This window comes from Diadema setosum, chromosome 18 (genome assembly GCF_964275005.1).
Source record: "Diadema setosum chromosome 18, eeDiaSeto1, whole genome shotgun sequence".
NCBI lineage: Eukaryota > Metazoa > Echinodermata > Echinoidea > Diadematoida > Diadematidae > Diadema > Diadema setosum.
Genome location: NC_092702.1, coordinates 3067073 through 3083675, shown reverse-complemented (window position 1 = coordinate 3083675; position 16603 = coordinate 3067073). Strand labels below are relative to the sequence as shown.

The window sequence follows — 16603 nt, the reverse complement described above, 5'->3', positions numbered from 1 at the left end:
CACTTGTAGCGAGGGTACATGCTCTTGTAGCAAAGGTTTGCGCACTCAGTACGAGATGCCTATTGGCTAAAAATCATTGATCAAGTACTTTTTTCCATACATCCAGTAAATTAACCCTAAAGGGGCCGGGCTTTTTTGGCTATGCTCAGACCGGGGGGGGGGGGGGGGCGGATTCCGCCCCCCCCTGAGATCTCGGCCATCGGTGGTGCGATCGCGATGAAATTTTGCATGCGTGAGACCCGCGTCATCATCTACAAGATTGTGTTATAAGATTTTTTGAAACAATCAATTTCTAATTTTAATTAATTAATTATGCAAATTAAGCTCAAGGTGATATTTTAGCTTAATTAAAAGCATTGAGAGTCTAATATTTGATCTGTAAATCTGTTTTAGCATATTCAACAATTGTACATCACAAAAACTTCCAAAACTCATTTCAATTCTTATGTATTTTATTGTTTTCAGAATTTCTTATGTATTTCTTTGTTTTTCAACTTTTGTTTTTTCTTTGTTTTTTCATTGGAAATTGTCACTGACCACTTTTCTACCATAATTAGCACAAAATTAATCAATGAAAGTGATTAATTGTAAAAATAATCAGGTTTTTATGCTTTTCATGACAGAGCACTGTTTTCCATAGGAAATGTACACAAAATCACAAAATTGTGCCCGTTTTGGAGCGACATTCCGTTACGAAAATGGGCGTGGCTTCGCAAAAGTATGCGCGGACGTTGCAAATTTGGTCTCAAAAGTTGCGCGAGACTTGAACGAAGAAAGTCAAGAAGCCTCGCGATGAGGCCTTCTCGCGTTACAGAATTATAGCGCGAAACGTCGAGGGGGGGGCGGATTCCGCCCCCCCCCCCCCCCCCCCCCCCCCGGCCCTTTTAGGGTTAATGGTTTTGAAGTACTGGATGCATGATTTTCAGGCTCTCGTCTATGGCAAGCCGAACGGAAATGCATCCAGTAAATTTGGCATCGGGTAACATGATAGAAACTAGAAATGTCGCTACGGCGACTGGTATGCCTTTGCCATAATGCATGGTTCTCCTAATAGGTCTAATGTCTTGACAATGTGTGATGACAGTTTCACACAATTGGCAAAATATTAAAATGACAGGTTTGCCACAAATGTGCTGAATGTTCACTTTCCTAGAACTAGGTTCAATTGGATGAATGATTAAAACGTCAAGTTTGATGTAAAACCACCACACGGTTCTTGAGATATCGACAAAAACAATACGGGACGGACGGACGACCCGAAAACATAATGCCTCCGGCCACTTCGTTGGCAGAGGCATTAAAAAATTGATTTTTGGCAAGAAAATTACCCATTCTATAACACAGATGATGCACATGTTTTCTTGGTGCGTCAGTCAGAACAGTTTATATGCGGTAACTATGGAATTTAACTTAAACCCAGTTATCAGAATTTTGATTGCCTGTAGAGATGCATCTAACACACAGGTAGCCCCATGATATCCCGTAAGATGTCCTACATTTTCATATACAACAGTTACAGGGGAACCTCCTTCTAACGAGGACCTGAAAACCATGACAATTACCTTGTTGTATCAGGGTTCTCACTATATATATCAAGGTACACAAACTAAGAAATAAAATGAGTTTGGACGTGCATAATCAACTGTTATAAGAGGGTTTTGTTATATATCCAGACCTCCCAACCATTCTGAATTTGGAGGAAAGAATCTGAATTTTGACCATTCCCAACTCTTATTTCACTATACACTCCTATGGAAACTGCTATTTCTTTCCTACTTTTGAGCCAGATCATCCCTATTTTTCAGTCAAAAAGGTTGGGAGGTCTGTATATCCGACCTCCATATAATGAGGTTCCACTTTGTATTCATTGTCTATGCTCTCTCCTGTGTCACAGATCGCGCTCTCCAAGGAAGCGGTCTCCCAAGAAGGCCACGCCCACCAAAAAGCCGGCCGAGGATGCGGCCCCGGCGGAAGAGAAGTCGGACAGGGAGAGACTGAACGGGGAGATCTCCCCTCCGTCACCCGAGGATGTGGTGCTCCGGCCGGAGACGAATGGAGCCCATGAGGATGGGGAAGGCCCCAAGGAGGATGAGGGCGGTCTCCAGTTGTTGTCGACGGGGGATGGAGACAGCGGCGTCGCCAGCGCGGAAGAGAGGCAGCCGGACGACGTCCTCGCCGTCAACGGAGAACCCACCCAAGCCTTTGATGCTCAAGGTATACAGTCCACCTCTCACTCTCCTTCTATGCTGCACCCATGTGCATCACTTGCTGGAAGTTTGACCTGCCCTGACCGTATTTAAACCCGTTGAGGACGGCTGATTTTGTTCCAGCACGCATTTCCCTTAGACACCTGCCCAAGTATACTCGGGACTCGTCCTCAATGGGTTAATGCTCTGTTTCAAATGGAATAGAATTTTACAAACACATCTTTCACTTTCAGTGTTAACAAAATCAGTGGTTTGTGTTATTGCTTGCTTTGCTTGAATTGATATCAAAAAGAATATCACATACATTCTTTTTTTTTTTATCATACTATTGGCATGAATTTTCATATTTGTACAGTTTATGGAAACGACTTTTGTGTGGATAAGATAAACTCTTGACTTTGTTAACTTTGCAAGTGCATCATAATTATGTTTGTGTAATCCTCTTTCATTTCAAACAGAACATTATTCTTATGCTTCAAGTAATTTAGAACTGATATACATACTGTGAAAGAAAATTTTTTCATGATTCGTGCAACCAGAAACTAGAGCGAAAATAAAAGCACCCAAAATTTTTTTACATGCCATATGTTCCCATACTTACTGTCTTGATTCCGCGGAATTAACAGCACACAAAACTCTTCTTATCGGGCCGAGTGCAAAAAATTAGTTGCACAAAAATATCTACTTTTACAGTAAGCATAGAGATAGATAGTTCTAATATCAGTTGTTTCACTTCATATTGCTTTGTTAAGTTCACTCACAGTATTTGATCATTCTGCATGTTTTCTGTGTTATTTTGAGTACCAATTATTTGGTGAAATGAGAGAAATGATACTGTAGCAGTACTCAGTGTAAACATGCTTTTAGATGGTCACTATTTCGTAGAGCTAATGCTCAGAAGTAGCCCAAGATTGCTGTAGCCATGGTCCACAAATGTCTCTCATCACAGATGTGTGTATGTATTATAAAGTAGCTTCTTCTGTCGTATGAGTTAGTTGCATGGGTGACTCCTATTATAACGAAGTCCAGGGAAGGGGGGGGGGGGTGGAGTTGGGGGGAATGTCATTATACCGGAACAAATAATATAGATGATTATTCTTGGTCTTGAATCTTTACTTTTTGTAATTAAATTTCATTATAACTATGTGCACTTTCATTACAGCACACTGTATCTGATTAGAGGTCTCAGTTATGATAGATTTAAACATTGATTACCGCTTGCTAATATATATGACTTATATTTAGAGTGCACTTTTGAAATTTTACTTCTTTCATTCTTGTCTTCACATCTTACAGGAGGTATTCCCGCCGTCATTGATGATGAGGAGTTCAGACCATCGTCTGAAGGTGAGTTTCTGCCGCCAGTTCTTGTTCATTGTGCATGACATTGCCACTAGAGGGCGCTTTGTGGTTTCTCACCATTGACAATGTTGAAATGGTTTGTTCAGTGTGTGTTTTTGCAAGTAAACCCGGAGAGGTTATGGGACTGCCATTGTTTGATGAAGTGTTTATTTTTAGTTGGTTGATATTGGATTATTTGATTTGGTAAACTGAGCGGTATTTATCCACTATGCGAAGAATTGAAATCCTGCGTACGGTTGCCCGCTGAAAGGTATGTCATTTTGTGTGTGACTGATACTCGCAATCTATTTTGGTCCAACAGGATGGAATTCAAGAGCGATCTCCCCCATTTTATCCCTTACCCTAGCAAGTTATGATGGGGTTGTCCTGCAGGGTGGGTCATATAATGGGTCAAATCTTTTCTTGTCATTATTTTGAGTGAAAAAAAAAATGTAGAGGAATCTATTAGAGTTTTGTTCCAGAATGTCTCAGTTATGAATTTGTTATGATAGAATGTCCATTCCATGGGTATTTTGTCATTCTTTTTATGTGTGACTGTCATTCTCTATATCTCTTGTTACTTAGTTGAGAAAAAAATCACATAACTTTTGTTTGATTTCCTTATATATGACCATTCTTTGACTGAAAAAAAGAAGAGAAGTAGTAAATGAACTTTTGATATCAAACATTTCAACTGAATCAAGCAAGTCATGCTTTCTATTACCTGTAGAAATATGCGTTATAACTGGACCTGGTAAACTTTTTCAAAGATGACAAAAGTTTCTTTAATTCGGGTAATACTGTCAACAGGCTTTTTTCCAGCTAATATCCTTCCCTGTTACCTAGGAAATCGACACATATTAAATTTGCATGTGAATTGTTATTCACACTTGTACAGATATAAAGACTTATTACACAGAGGGCACAGCTTCTCAGTATAGAAGATCCATTTCAAAGATTTAGTCAAGCTCACTCCCATTAAGTAGGCCCTTTTTAAAAAGCATGAGCTTGATCATTCTCACAATAGATCTCGCAGTGCGATGTAGTATATTGCAAGACCGTAAATCACGTGATCTGCTGCTATGAGGCGAGATATGTCCTAAGTCCTACCTTCACAAAGTCACTTCCCCTCTGGATTTCTGGCTAAACCTTGAGGATTTTTGTAGGCTGATCTGTTGATCCCATGAGAACTATTGTCTCAGTTACAGGAAAGTCTATTGTGCTTGGAAATAAGAAAAATAAAAGTATGAAACCAGTGATTGGGAAGGTATTGCATTGCATTCTCATTCACACTTACCATGTCATCCACACTGATCCATCTAAAGTACGTAAGATTTATCATTCCATTGTTTTCTCTTCACATTTTTCTTTCTCCTGACCATGCTTCTGCGATCACTGTTCACTAACTCTTCCCATCCTTTTATCTCTACCAAACATTGGATCTAATTGTGTCTCTTGCTGCATGGATCATTTCTCCATTTTTTTTTCACTTTTCTACCTTTGACCTTTCACCTATGTGGATATCAATTGTCCACTCATCATTCATGTAATGTATTGCCCGTGATGTTTGGTGTTAACCTTGTTTGTTATACTCCCTGTTTTCTCATGTTTTTGTTCTGGACTTTTGTTTTATTCTTTGCTCTCCCTTTTCCACTGTCTTCCTATCCACTTCTAAAATATTTTCCTCTCTGTAATCAATATGATAACTGTCTGTTGCTACTTGCAACAACACCATTTACACACATTTGTCGTCATCATCATCATCATCACAAATTTCTATAAACTGTTGTGACATGATCATCGAACCAATCATCTTTAATCCTAAAACTATGCCCGTGCAAACTACCCCATCTTCACTGTTTGACTCCTCCCTACCCTGTCCCGACCTTTGACCCGTGACTTTATGTTTCACCCATTACATTTTTTGTTTCCAATACCCGTTTACCACCTTACATGTTTACCCCCAAAACGTACCGCCTCCGCTGCATAGACATGGGCGGTAGCCACGGCGGTCTCACACGAGACATAAGCTTTGAGGAAATGGAATTCCGCTTGGCTGAAGAAGGTACGAAGGAACTATCGTTGTTAGAAAATCGTGATACAAGCGTAATTCGTGATGCTGTTATGCCATTCGAGATTTTTTTTTTTTTTTAATTCTCGGTCACAATTTGCTGTGTCATCTCCTGCACGGATATCCACATAGCATGTTGCCATGGAAACTTGACGTTGAGCAGAATGACTCGTGCTCTGTGAAAATCACAGCACTCAACTTCACTCATTACTTTTTGTTTTCATCTGCTGTGAGTTTGAGAAGAAACTGCAACCTATACAGCCCAGCTCTCCTTTATAGCAAAAGATCTTAGATGTGGACCCCTTTCTTGATATCTCTTTCCAAATTTTAGTTAGTTTGTGGATCCTTTGCTGACTGCCTGTAAAAGTGCAGGCTTTGCATGAAATTGATGCCTGTTTGTTGAGGACATGAATGAACCTCAACAAATACGTTAAAAAAAAGTAGATCATGTGCAGATTTTGCTGTTGGTTCATTTAGGTTGATGTGCATGGCTTTGTAGTGGCCCCCACGTCCTGTATAAGCCATGCATTTTGCGAGCATGGTACCTTGCAAATCGTTACTTGAAAAAGAATTTTATGAGTGATGAAATTTGTGATGGAGAACCGCAGGAAATGGAATGAGAAATCAAGATTTTTCCTCTTCAAGAGAAAAGTTATCGATTTTCATACTGCATGGAGATAAAATTTTATTTCTATGTCGTGAGCTGAAGCTCTTAAGGGACAAGTTCACCTTCATTAACATAAGGATTGAGAGAATATAGCAATATTATTAGAACACATCATTGAAAGTTTGAGGAAAATCGGACAATCCGTTCAAAAGTTATGAATTTTTGAAGTTTTTGTGCAGTCACCGCTGGATGAGAAGACTACTGCAGTGTATGATGTCACATGCGTACAACAATATAAGGAAAATATAAAGAGAATTTCACAAAATTTCATCTTTTGAAAAAAGTACACATTCCCTTGACTCGTTACTGACATATGTGTTGTGGATAATATTATTCCCATTGCCTTTAGAAAGAGGCAAGTCAAGTGCTCTTTTATTATGCGAAAAAAAGTGAAAATATGTTGAATTTTCTTTACATTTTCTTTATACTGTTGTACTCATATGACATCACGAGCCTTAGTAGTCTCCTCATCCAGCGATTCCAACACAAAAGTTTTGAAAATTCATAACTTTTGCATCGATTGTTGAATTTTCCTCAAACTTTCACTGATGTGTTCTACTAATATTGCTGCATTCTCTTAATCCTTATGTTAATGAAGGTGAACTTGTCCTTTAATTTCAGGAATATCAGCCAGGATCTGAATGTCACAAAAATAAGAAAACACTGAAATATAGCATGTGCAGTTAATGAAAGGAAAGTTTATTTCCCACTTTGTCTTGTGCTTTTAAAGTGGGGTCTACTGTATTGCATAAATGCAAACCTCATCTGAGCTGTCCCCATTGCCTGCTGTGAAATCCTCAATAGATGCGATTTTTAGTGTGGTAGAATCAAGATTTCACTTCTCATTTCTCATTTACCCTTCCCAAATGATTGTTTATTATGCCATAAAAGCTGTTAATCGGGAGTACAGAAGGTTCCTCGAAGTTCCAAATATGAGGGTGATGTTTGCACGTCGAGGTATCACCATATCCTCATTCCTGCCTGCGTTGAAATGTCTGTTGGTGTCCATTGAATAACACTGTCTTACACAAGTCCCCTGCGGTGCTTTTGTTACTCTTGTGGCCTACATGTACATTGCATGAAAGAAACCAGGGCCCTGTTTCATAAAGCTGTTCTTAAAGTTACGAACAACTTACGAGCGACTGGTGATCAGTTCTGATGTGCTATACTTATCAGAATTTCCATAATTTACCACAAGAACCAATCACCAGTCGCTCGTAAGTCGTTCGTAACTTTCCGAACAGCTTTATGAAACACCCCCCAGTTGTCAACTCCGTCATAATCATTTGCAATATTTATGTATTTATACAATGCTAGTAGAGCTTTCACATATTGGTCTTTAGGGGATTACATACAAGGTAGAAAGTTAGTTTTGTAAATCCTCCAAATTTGCTTGGAATTATCTGAATATGAGTACCAAACTAATATGTTTGAGATTTACTTCAATTGCCTGCTCAATTGTCATTTGTAAAGTTGGATGATTTCAGTAATCTAGGATTTCTCAATGTTTTAAGTAAACAATCAGTTACTTTAGAAAGAAGTTATTTTCTGTAGCAGACTAAAAAGCCAGACTTGTGTTAAGTGTCTGGATATGTGTGCCATATAAACCTTTCGTTCTGTGTGTTGGTAAGAGCCCATTATCTTCCCAAGATGTTTTTTCAAATGAGGGTCTTTTATGCTGAAAAGAAGTTAAATTGGTATGGTACTGGTCTTTGCTAGTTTGCCATGCTTTTTATTGTGTAACGGAGTGCTGGAAATAAATTTTGTGAAGTTTTCATGAAATAGTGGAAGTAGTCGTAGCAACCACAAATATGTTAAAATAAGAAAAACTCGTATGACCAATGCGTAAATCTATATCACTGTTTTGTAAGAAATCAGTAAGAATGGGTTATATCCTTCTTAACTATATCTTTCTTTTCTTATAACCTGGCAATGATAAAAGGATAGGGATTACAGTTGCCAAATTATCACACAAAATGTTTGTAATATTGTATGCAAACCTATGGGAGTTGCTGTGTTCTGAGAGCTTGCACTCCCATACACATGCTAACTCCACTGATGTCTGTATTTAATTTTCTTAGGAAAAAAAAATCCCCTCAAAAATGAAATTCCAAAAAAGTGCACAGAAAAAAAAAGAGGATACAAACTTACAATCAATACCAGTCACTCATTTTAAATTCTTCTTAGACAAGTTCCTAGATCATACATTGGAATGTGAGATGTACCATTCAAATCTCATCTCAAGGTGGTGAGGAAAATCTACAAACTACAGACATCTACTAAGAACTCACAATTTAAAGGGACTGTACAGTACTGGTTGAGGTTGGGATTCATGTTTTGAACATTCCTAAGTGAGATAATGAGAAACCTCTTATGAAATATGAAAGAGCATGTAATTTTAAGAAGGATTCAACGTTTATTTGATGAAAATTGGTTTTCAAATGGCTGAGATATCCACAAAAGTGATGATGATAAAAGGCGACAGGCCACGCCCTTTATTAGGATCTCTTTGTTTCACCTTGTTTTTGGATATCTCAGCCATTTCAAAACTGATTTTCATCAAATAAACTTTTGATACCCCTTAGAATTGCATGCTCTTTGACATCTCATAGAGTGGTTTCTGAATATCTTGCAAAACGTTAAAAGCTAAATCCTCACCTCAACCAGAACTGTACACACCCTTTAATGTGTGTAGTAGTTGCATGTAGTATCCTGCATAGCAAGGCCACAAATCATTAAGCTCCAAGTGCAAATGTTATCATAGAATGTAATGATGTCATAAAAGGGTTTGTGCGTGATACAGTGGCTGGAAGATTACCATTTTGAAAAAGCCATGTTTGCCCATAATAAACAGAGCACCCTGTTGACTGCCATGAATGTCCAAAGTCCTACAAACAAGAACAGCTCCCTCTAGTGTTCACTTCTTACATTTTACCATCTGTTGATAGGGTGGCACCAGCATAGTGTGCATCTGCTATCAATTTGTTGCCTCACTTCTGAAAGAGCTATGGGCAGGTGTTAAATTAGGCGGAGGCAATCTGTCAGTTTTCCCTCGCTTTCAAGGATGTTATTGATGTCTGCCGCGAAGCTGCGCTGTTTTACACTACAACCATCAGGTTTTAGGCGTTCCCACAAGCAGAAAAATGTCGTTAGCGCTGACAATTGTTGCGTCTACATGGACCACACATGTACTGGCTCTGTCAGTGATAGTTGTGTGCGTTGTTTTGATAAGACACTGCAGCAAATGTAAGTTTTCATATATTACAACTGTACGTAGTGAACTTTAGACAGTGCAGTACAATTTTGCATGAGGGTTGTGCATGGTACGTGAGCTGGTGCTGTGGTCGTATTGATTGCAATGTTGAACGGAGGCTGGCATTAAAGGGATCATAATGTTATATGAGCATCTTACAGTGTTAACAAATTGGAGTTGTCCTCTTTCACCATGTCATGTGATAGCCATCCCCAGTGTTGTAACAGTGTGATATTTCACTCTCATTCAAAACATTGTCATGTGATTGTGATATATATATATTTATCTGTTCCTAACTCACATTCCAATTCCATATATCCATGTAGTTCCATTCATGCAGTTAATATTCTCGAGCCCAGAGTCCCAAGGACGATTTTTCTTTCTGTAGTCCGAGAGAAAGAAAAGAATAATGCTGGCACTGGAGAGAATTTCTTTCACTGGAATTTCCTCTCTATATTGTGACTACAGGAGAAGTTTCGTGTAGCATACAAAGAAAACACACTTTGTCCTTGAAAAGAGGCCATACAAGGCAGCAATGAATGCATACTTACAATGTGTAGGTTCTCTACAGGCATGTTTGAAGACATTTATTTATTTTTTGTTGTTGTTGTATTGAATGAGTGTGTGTACAAAGTATCTTGCCCCGTGGTCAGTGTATTGATGGCCCTCCCAAGTACACACACGTTGTGTTGATTATTGCAATGCTAGTACTCAGTACATTGTAGTAGACAGAAATGGCATTTTTAACATCCCCCCATACTACAGGGTATGTATGTACAATTGTACGTTTGTGTGCCGTATTTGTGAATTCCTTCAGTAAACTTATTATTGTGGCATTTGTTAAGAATACTGTGTGATTTAACCGATAGATGGTAAATAGAGAAAAAAAAGAAACACAAATAAACAAGTACTGAGACTGCTGTAGAGCCGTTGGCTGTTGAAGTAGAAGTCTTAGGAAAAGTATCAATTTGCTCAAACCAGGAAGTATCTTGAGGTATTACTGTGTGAGCAGGATGTTTAACCCAAGACACACTGTGTTTTCAAGAATACACACACTAAATGATATGCATATATGCCCACATATGGTTGTACAGTGGGAAAAGGACATATAGACAGACAGACAGACAGACGGAGGGAAAGAGATGTAAACAGAGAAAGAGAGAATAAAGCCTGACCAAAAAAAAAAAAAAAAATCAACTCTCCCTGCTAGGCTAGTACCTTTGCCATATCACATGACCTTATTTACTGTTAATGTTGTTATTGTTTGTTTTTTTTCCCCTCTAGTCTTTGCGTCCAGCGATCCTTCGGCATTTGATGTGGACTACCTGGCCCAGGCGGGAGGGTCAAGCGATGTAAGTGAAAGTGAAACTCGGCAGAGAGTCGTAGAGTTTGTTGCCAACATCTGTAAAGCGTTACGGGTTTCTCAAAGATGAATAGATTCATTGTAGCCTGAATTGGCAACCTTGCTTGATCAATTTGTCACGGCTCATCAGTCGTTTGCATTTATCACAAGTTTGTTTGATGCGTTGTTTCATGCACTCATCATTTATGCCCATGATGGAAAAACTCTCAAATGAAAGGACAAAATGAAAGCTGATTGTGAAATAAGCATGGTAGGAAATTCCCCAGACAACTTGCATATAAAAATCTACTATTGTGTCAGGAAGTGATCCTTTCTGGAATATTGCATGAAAGAAATCATTCTGGTCCCTGGCTTCCCTGGAGAATTTTGTTTGTTTGTTTGTTCGTCAGTATTCCTGTTTTTAGTTTCTTTTGTTTGTTTGTTTTTTATGCCTCTCCCGGAAGGGTGCCTGAGGAATTATGTATTCAGGTTTTCCGTTCATCCTTTCAATTGTCCATTTCAACTTTTGTCATTGCTATTTCAGAGAACCATGCGGTTATTTTTTGTTTTTGTGCCAAGCCCAGGTATACCACCTGAGGTATAGGTTCTTTGAATAGGTGAGACAAGAAATCCGCCTAGCATTGCAAGCAAAGGACTCTGAACTTTGATTAAAAATTTAATTTTTCTGCTGTAGTAATGTCAGTTTGTGGGTGCAGTTGTAAAATTATGTTCTAGGATGAATAGAAATAAGTAGACATTATTTCCATATCTTGATAATGGTGATAGGTCAAAAATCACCCAACTTTCATTAAAAATGCCATTCTCCAGCCATAACATCAGTATGGAATGTGCAGTGGTTGTAGTATCTGGCAAGAATGATGTAATGATAAAGCAATTAGTTGCTTCATATGGTGTGAAGATCAAGTTCAAAAGTGAAGATGCAGATAACATACCACTTTCTGGCCATAAATTTTCAGAGATATATGAGTCCAATGATAATGATATTTGCTATAATAAATATGAATGAATGAATATTCCCTTCTTCAGAGAAAGTTAAAGGTCAATTCTTGTTCAGTTTCAGTCAATGAACTTCATCAAAGTGTGAGTGAAAGGAAATGTGCAAATTATGTACTGGTGGCAGAAAGATAAACTTTTGCATCAATTGCGTAGAAAGTGGAGGCATCCAGCACGGCAGTCAAATAATTTGAGTTTTGTTTGTTTTCCTGTTGTCTTAAGATTGTTATATTTCCCTTTTCTTTTTTTCTTTTTTGTTTCCCTGTTATTTTTGTTTTGCTTTTATATTGGCAGGGCTTTCCTTTAAGAAGTGTTCTCTGATATTGAAGTAGAAGGTAGAATGTGCAGTTATGTGGTGATATCCAAGGTCATGTTTATTGCAGATAAAATGTGTGGAGTCTGATGATAGGTATTCCCTGTGATATGATCCAGTGGAAATTGTGTATCTGTGTCAGAGACTCTCGAAGACCGAGAAAAGAAGAGAAAGTTTGCCTAGGTGCCATGTCATCAGTAATGAGTCAGGTGCTGAATAATTTTCAAGTCTCCATTTCCTGTTCATTGACTTTCCATTTATCACACTTAATCTCATATTTTTCAGTCCAGATTGACTCTTTGTAAGCAAAACATGTACTGACTGCTAAACGAGATTACTAACAGAAAATTAGAAGGGTGTCATATTCAAGCATGCCCCGATTTTCAAGGTTTTTTTTTTTGTGTGTGTGTGTACATATTCTATCTCAGGCAGTGAGGCTAATGTACATAATTCTGACCTTTCAGACAGTGAAAATAAAAATTAATGAAGCACATGGTGTGTATTTCTTGCATTCAAAGGAATTGAAAGGACAAGATGTATAGCTATGTCCACAGTTACTTGGATTTCTGTGAAATACCAGTTTGGGGAATGTCTTCTAGGGTGGTACTATAGATTACCTTTAAAATCAAGTGGCATGCAACCCTCATATTTGAAACTAATCACCGAGAGCTGGGGCTAGGTAGATAATCATACAGTGGTTTTTATGAAGCCCAAAGAGTCAGGGTACCGCACAGGCAAGTCACGGTTTTGAGGTAGAATATTTCTGCAGGCATCCGCCCACCACACCAATTAAAGGGGCAGCTCCCCTGTCTTATTATGGCTAGCATGTGTAAAACATGTCTCCTCTCATGTACATGTAGACAATTTTTCTGCAACTTTTAAATCTTCAAAATCCCATGGAAGGATGACTGTTATTGTTGTTTGTCTGTTTTGTTGTTTGTTTGTTGTTGTTGTTGTTGTTTTTTTGGGGGGGGGGGGGGAGGGGGAGGGGTCACAACAGAAAGTATTGAAATGCACAACAATCATCAAAATCATGAATTTAGAACCCTGAGGTCACAGAACAGATTTTAAGTGTAACGTTCGCTGTGTTAGTTTTCAGGCATTGGTTTCTGAGAAAAATGTCTCTTTCTTTTTAAAGTTTATTCATTGAATGTAAAACATCAAACTAAATGCACATTAAATTTCCATTGTATCAAAAAAACAGGCATTTATTCCAATCAGCACATCTTTGGTATGGGTACTCTGCATTGTAACAAATTCTGTGCATGTACAACTTCTATAATGTTTTATGCATTCATAGGACACAAAATATATATTTTTAGAAAAACAAAAAACTTGCAACGTCTTGAAAATGGTGCTACATTCATAGGTTATGTTATGTTGTCAGCTCTCCCCCATACAGAGTATAGAGCATCCATTGAAAACACAGGAATATGTTTACATGAGAGCAAACTCAGGGGCGGATCCAGGGAGGACCACAAACGGCGCACGCCCCCCCTTTATTTTTTCTTGAAACAAAAGAAATAAAAAGAAAAAAATGGGGGAGGGGTGCGTGCGCCCTCCCTTTATTTTTGTAAACACGCCCCCTCTTTACGAAATTCCTGGATCCGCCTCTGAAACTAGCCATCCACTTTCTAGGAAAATTGTCAGGGAAGCCTTTCTTAAGAGCTTGTTGTAGGAGCTCGACACTCTTAAAGCATAGACATCTGTCACCGCTGATGTTGTAGAGATAATATTATGTACACTCATTATTGTCAAGATGGAGCCAGTGTATCACATTTCATCAGTGCAGTCCGCAGATGGTTTGCTGGACTTGGATTCATTCCAGACTCTCATCGCAACTCCAATACAGTAAACATGAACAGTCACTTTCACTTGCAATTCACAGTGCATGTACTGTAGAGTCTGCAGGATTATAATTATGTTAAAGGGGTGGTACAGTATTGGTGGAGATGAGAATTGGGCTTTTAACTTTTTGCGAGATACCAAGAAAACACTTATGAAGTAGTACAGAGCATACCATTTCAAGAGGAGTTCAAAGTTTATTTTATGAAAATGGGGTTTGGAATGACTGAAACATCCAAAAACAAAGTAAAACAAAGTGATCGTAATAAAGTGTGGGTCCCACACTTATTAGAATCGCTCTGTTTTGGATATCTCAGCCATTTCAAAACCAATTTTCATCAAATAAATGCTGAATTCCTCATGGAATTGCATGCTCTTTCATATTTTATAAGGGGTTTCTCATTATCTCACCCATAAATGTTAGAAACTTGAAATTAGGTCTCAACCAAAACTGTACGATCCCTTTAAAGGTCACATGTAAAGTTTTGGTAATGAAGTGGAATTATAACAGAAACTGGCTCAGTGCAACTCAGTGTGAATGATAATGCAATACAAAAAGAAGAAAAAAGAAATCCCCCTCTCTGTACTAGTGGAGAGGTTAACTTGATCAGTGCAGAAGTTATTGTACACAAAATATATATACACTAAAAGAATGACACAAATATCACTATATGGGGCTAAACAAAGAAATCTTACTGTCTGTCAAAATGCATAGTGTATGTGTGTATGAGTGAGTTTCATATCTAAACCCATCTTGCGCAAAGTTAGCATGGTGTTTGTTTCCAATTGAGCGCAATAGTAGACACTTCACTTTTCTCTTGTTTTTGTTACCTACTTGAACATTTATACAGTCATAAATATGCCCTGTGGTGATGTTCTCTCTTTATATTTTCCCCCTTTTGTTATAAATCACATGTATTTGAAAGTTACACTGCAGTATTAAAGCAAGTACAGCTTGTGCTTGTTTGTACATACTATGTATGTTTACATTGAATAACAAAATACAGCAAAACAGCTGTACAATAAAACATCCCAGGGGAAAAGGTTAAAGGGTGTGAAGCATGTATGCTGGAAACCAGAAAAAAAAATGATTAGCTCCTTCAAAAAGATGAATTCCATATGAGTATTGGCAATGTCTTCTACTTCCAAGGCAATTTTGAAATATAAACATGGTGGGTCATTACTTTTCTGAACTTGCTTTTTTTTTTTTTTTCATTCCTTTTTGACTTGCTATACACTCTAACAAGGAGACATTTCACAGGAATGTGTTGATTTCAGTGAAGAATGCTGGAATTCCCCTCTAATGCCCACCATCTCAAATGTTGACTTTGCCAAATTCCTGTGTATCCCAAAAGGTAGTACGGTGGTCCTCCCGTCTCTCATCTCCTCCAGATGTTTGCTGAATTTTTATCAGAAAGGTTTGGCACTGGGTGTTGGAATCTCTGGTGCCAGTTTTCTGATTGACCTGCACCCCAGTCTGGGTTGCAAGGAATAAAAGAACCCTTATTTTGTCAATTTAGGATCGTACTCGGCTTTACTGGGATAAATGATTGAAGGGCTACTCCACTTTATGTTCAAGTTGATCTTTGTTTTTGAAAGAGGGCTAGAGAGAAAGAAGGAGAGAAGCATCGAATCTGGTGACTGGTGATCAGTTCTTAAACTGCTAGATTATGGAAATTCTGATAAGTATAGGACTATAGCACATCACAACTGATCACCAGTCACCCGTAAGTTGTTTGTAACTTTACGAACAGTTTTTATGAAACAGGGCCCAGGTTCAAGTTCCCTGGCTGCAGGGTTCATGCACCTTGGCCACAAGCACTTCATCCTTATTGCCCAGTCATTTGGAGGGAACTCAAAGCAGTCATTCCTGTATTTGCTTGTGTACACGCATTCATGGCTTCCTTTAAAGCAACCACGCAAGGCTGATCAAATCAAATCAGATCAAATCAAAAGTCACCTATATAGAATTATATAATAATTCTATAGATATATATTTCAGAATTTTCTTGTTTCATATTAAACCTTTATTGATGGATATCTCTGCAAATAATGGTCTTAACTCTTCGTTTTTCCTCTGTGTATACAGTTCAAGGAATCAGCCTTAGCGAGGCAGTCACTGTATGTCAAATTTGACCCGCTGGTGAAAGGATGTGTTACTCCACAAGGTAAGTTATCTTTGGAGGAACTTATCATTGTGACAGAAAACAGAAACTTTGAGCATGAAGTCTGGTAACTATTCTTTTTTTATATTCCAGGAAAGCAGGAATATTTAGGTAGAATTCAGGCATGATGTATCACATTCAGATTATTATTTTTTTCTTTTTTCAAAATGAAAACTTACAAATAAGCATTTTTTTCTTCTCTCTCTGTCTCTTGCACAAGACCTAAGTGAATGTAGGGATGAAATTTATCAAATCTATTTCATCTGAAAATCTCAGATACTTTGTTGGAAGTAACCTGAATAATTAAGAGAGTCAGACAGGACCATTTTATACTTACACTTTATAAACCATGCAAGCATAACATGACATCATATTTCCTCTATTA

The 16603-nt window shown here is 38.1% G+C and overlaps 1 protein-coding gene across 1 annotated transcript in view; it reads left to right on the top strand.

Annotated features, from left to right (window-relative positions):
* LOC140242073 (uncharacterized) overlaps positions 1-16603 on the top strand; it is a 46797-nt gene that overhangs the window by 13472 nt on the left and 16722 nt on the right. Inside the window, exons 6-9 of the mRNA XM_072321833.1 lie at positions 1895-2214; positions 3504-3554; positions 10824-10891; positions 16143-16221. Coding sequence (XP_072177934.1) covers positions 1895-2214; positions 3504-3554; positions 10824-10891; positions 16143-16221 — 518 coding nt within the window. The remainder of the gene's footprint in view (positions 1-1894; positions 2215-3503; positions 3555-10823; positions 10892-16142; positions 16222-16603) is intronic.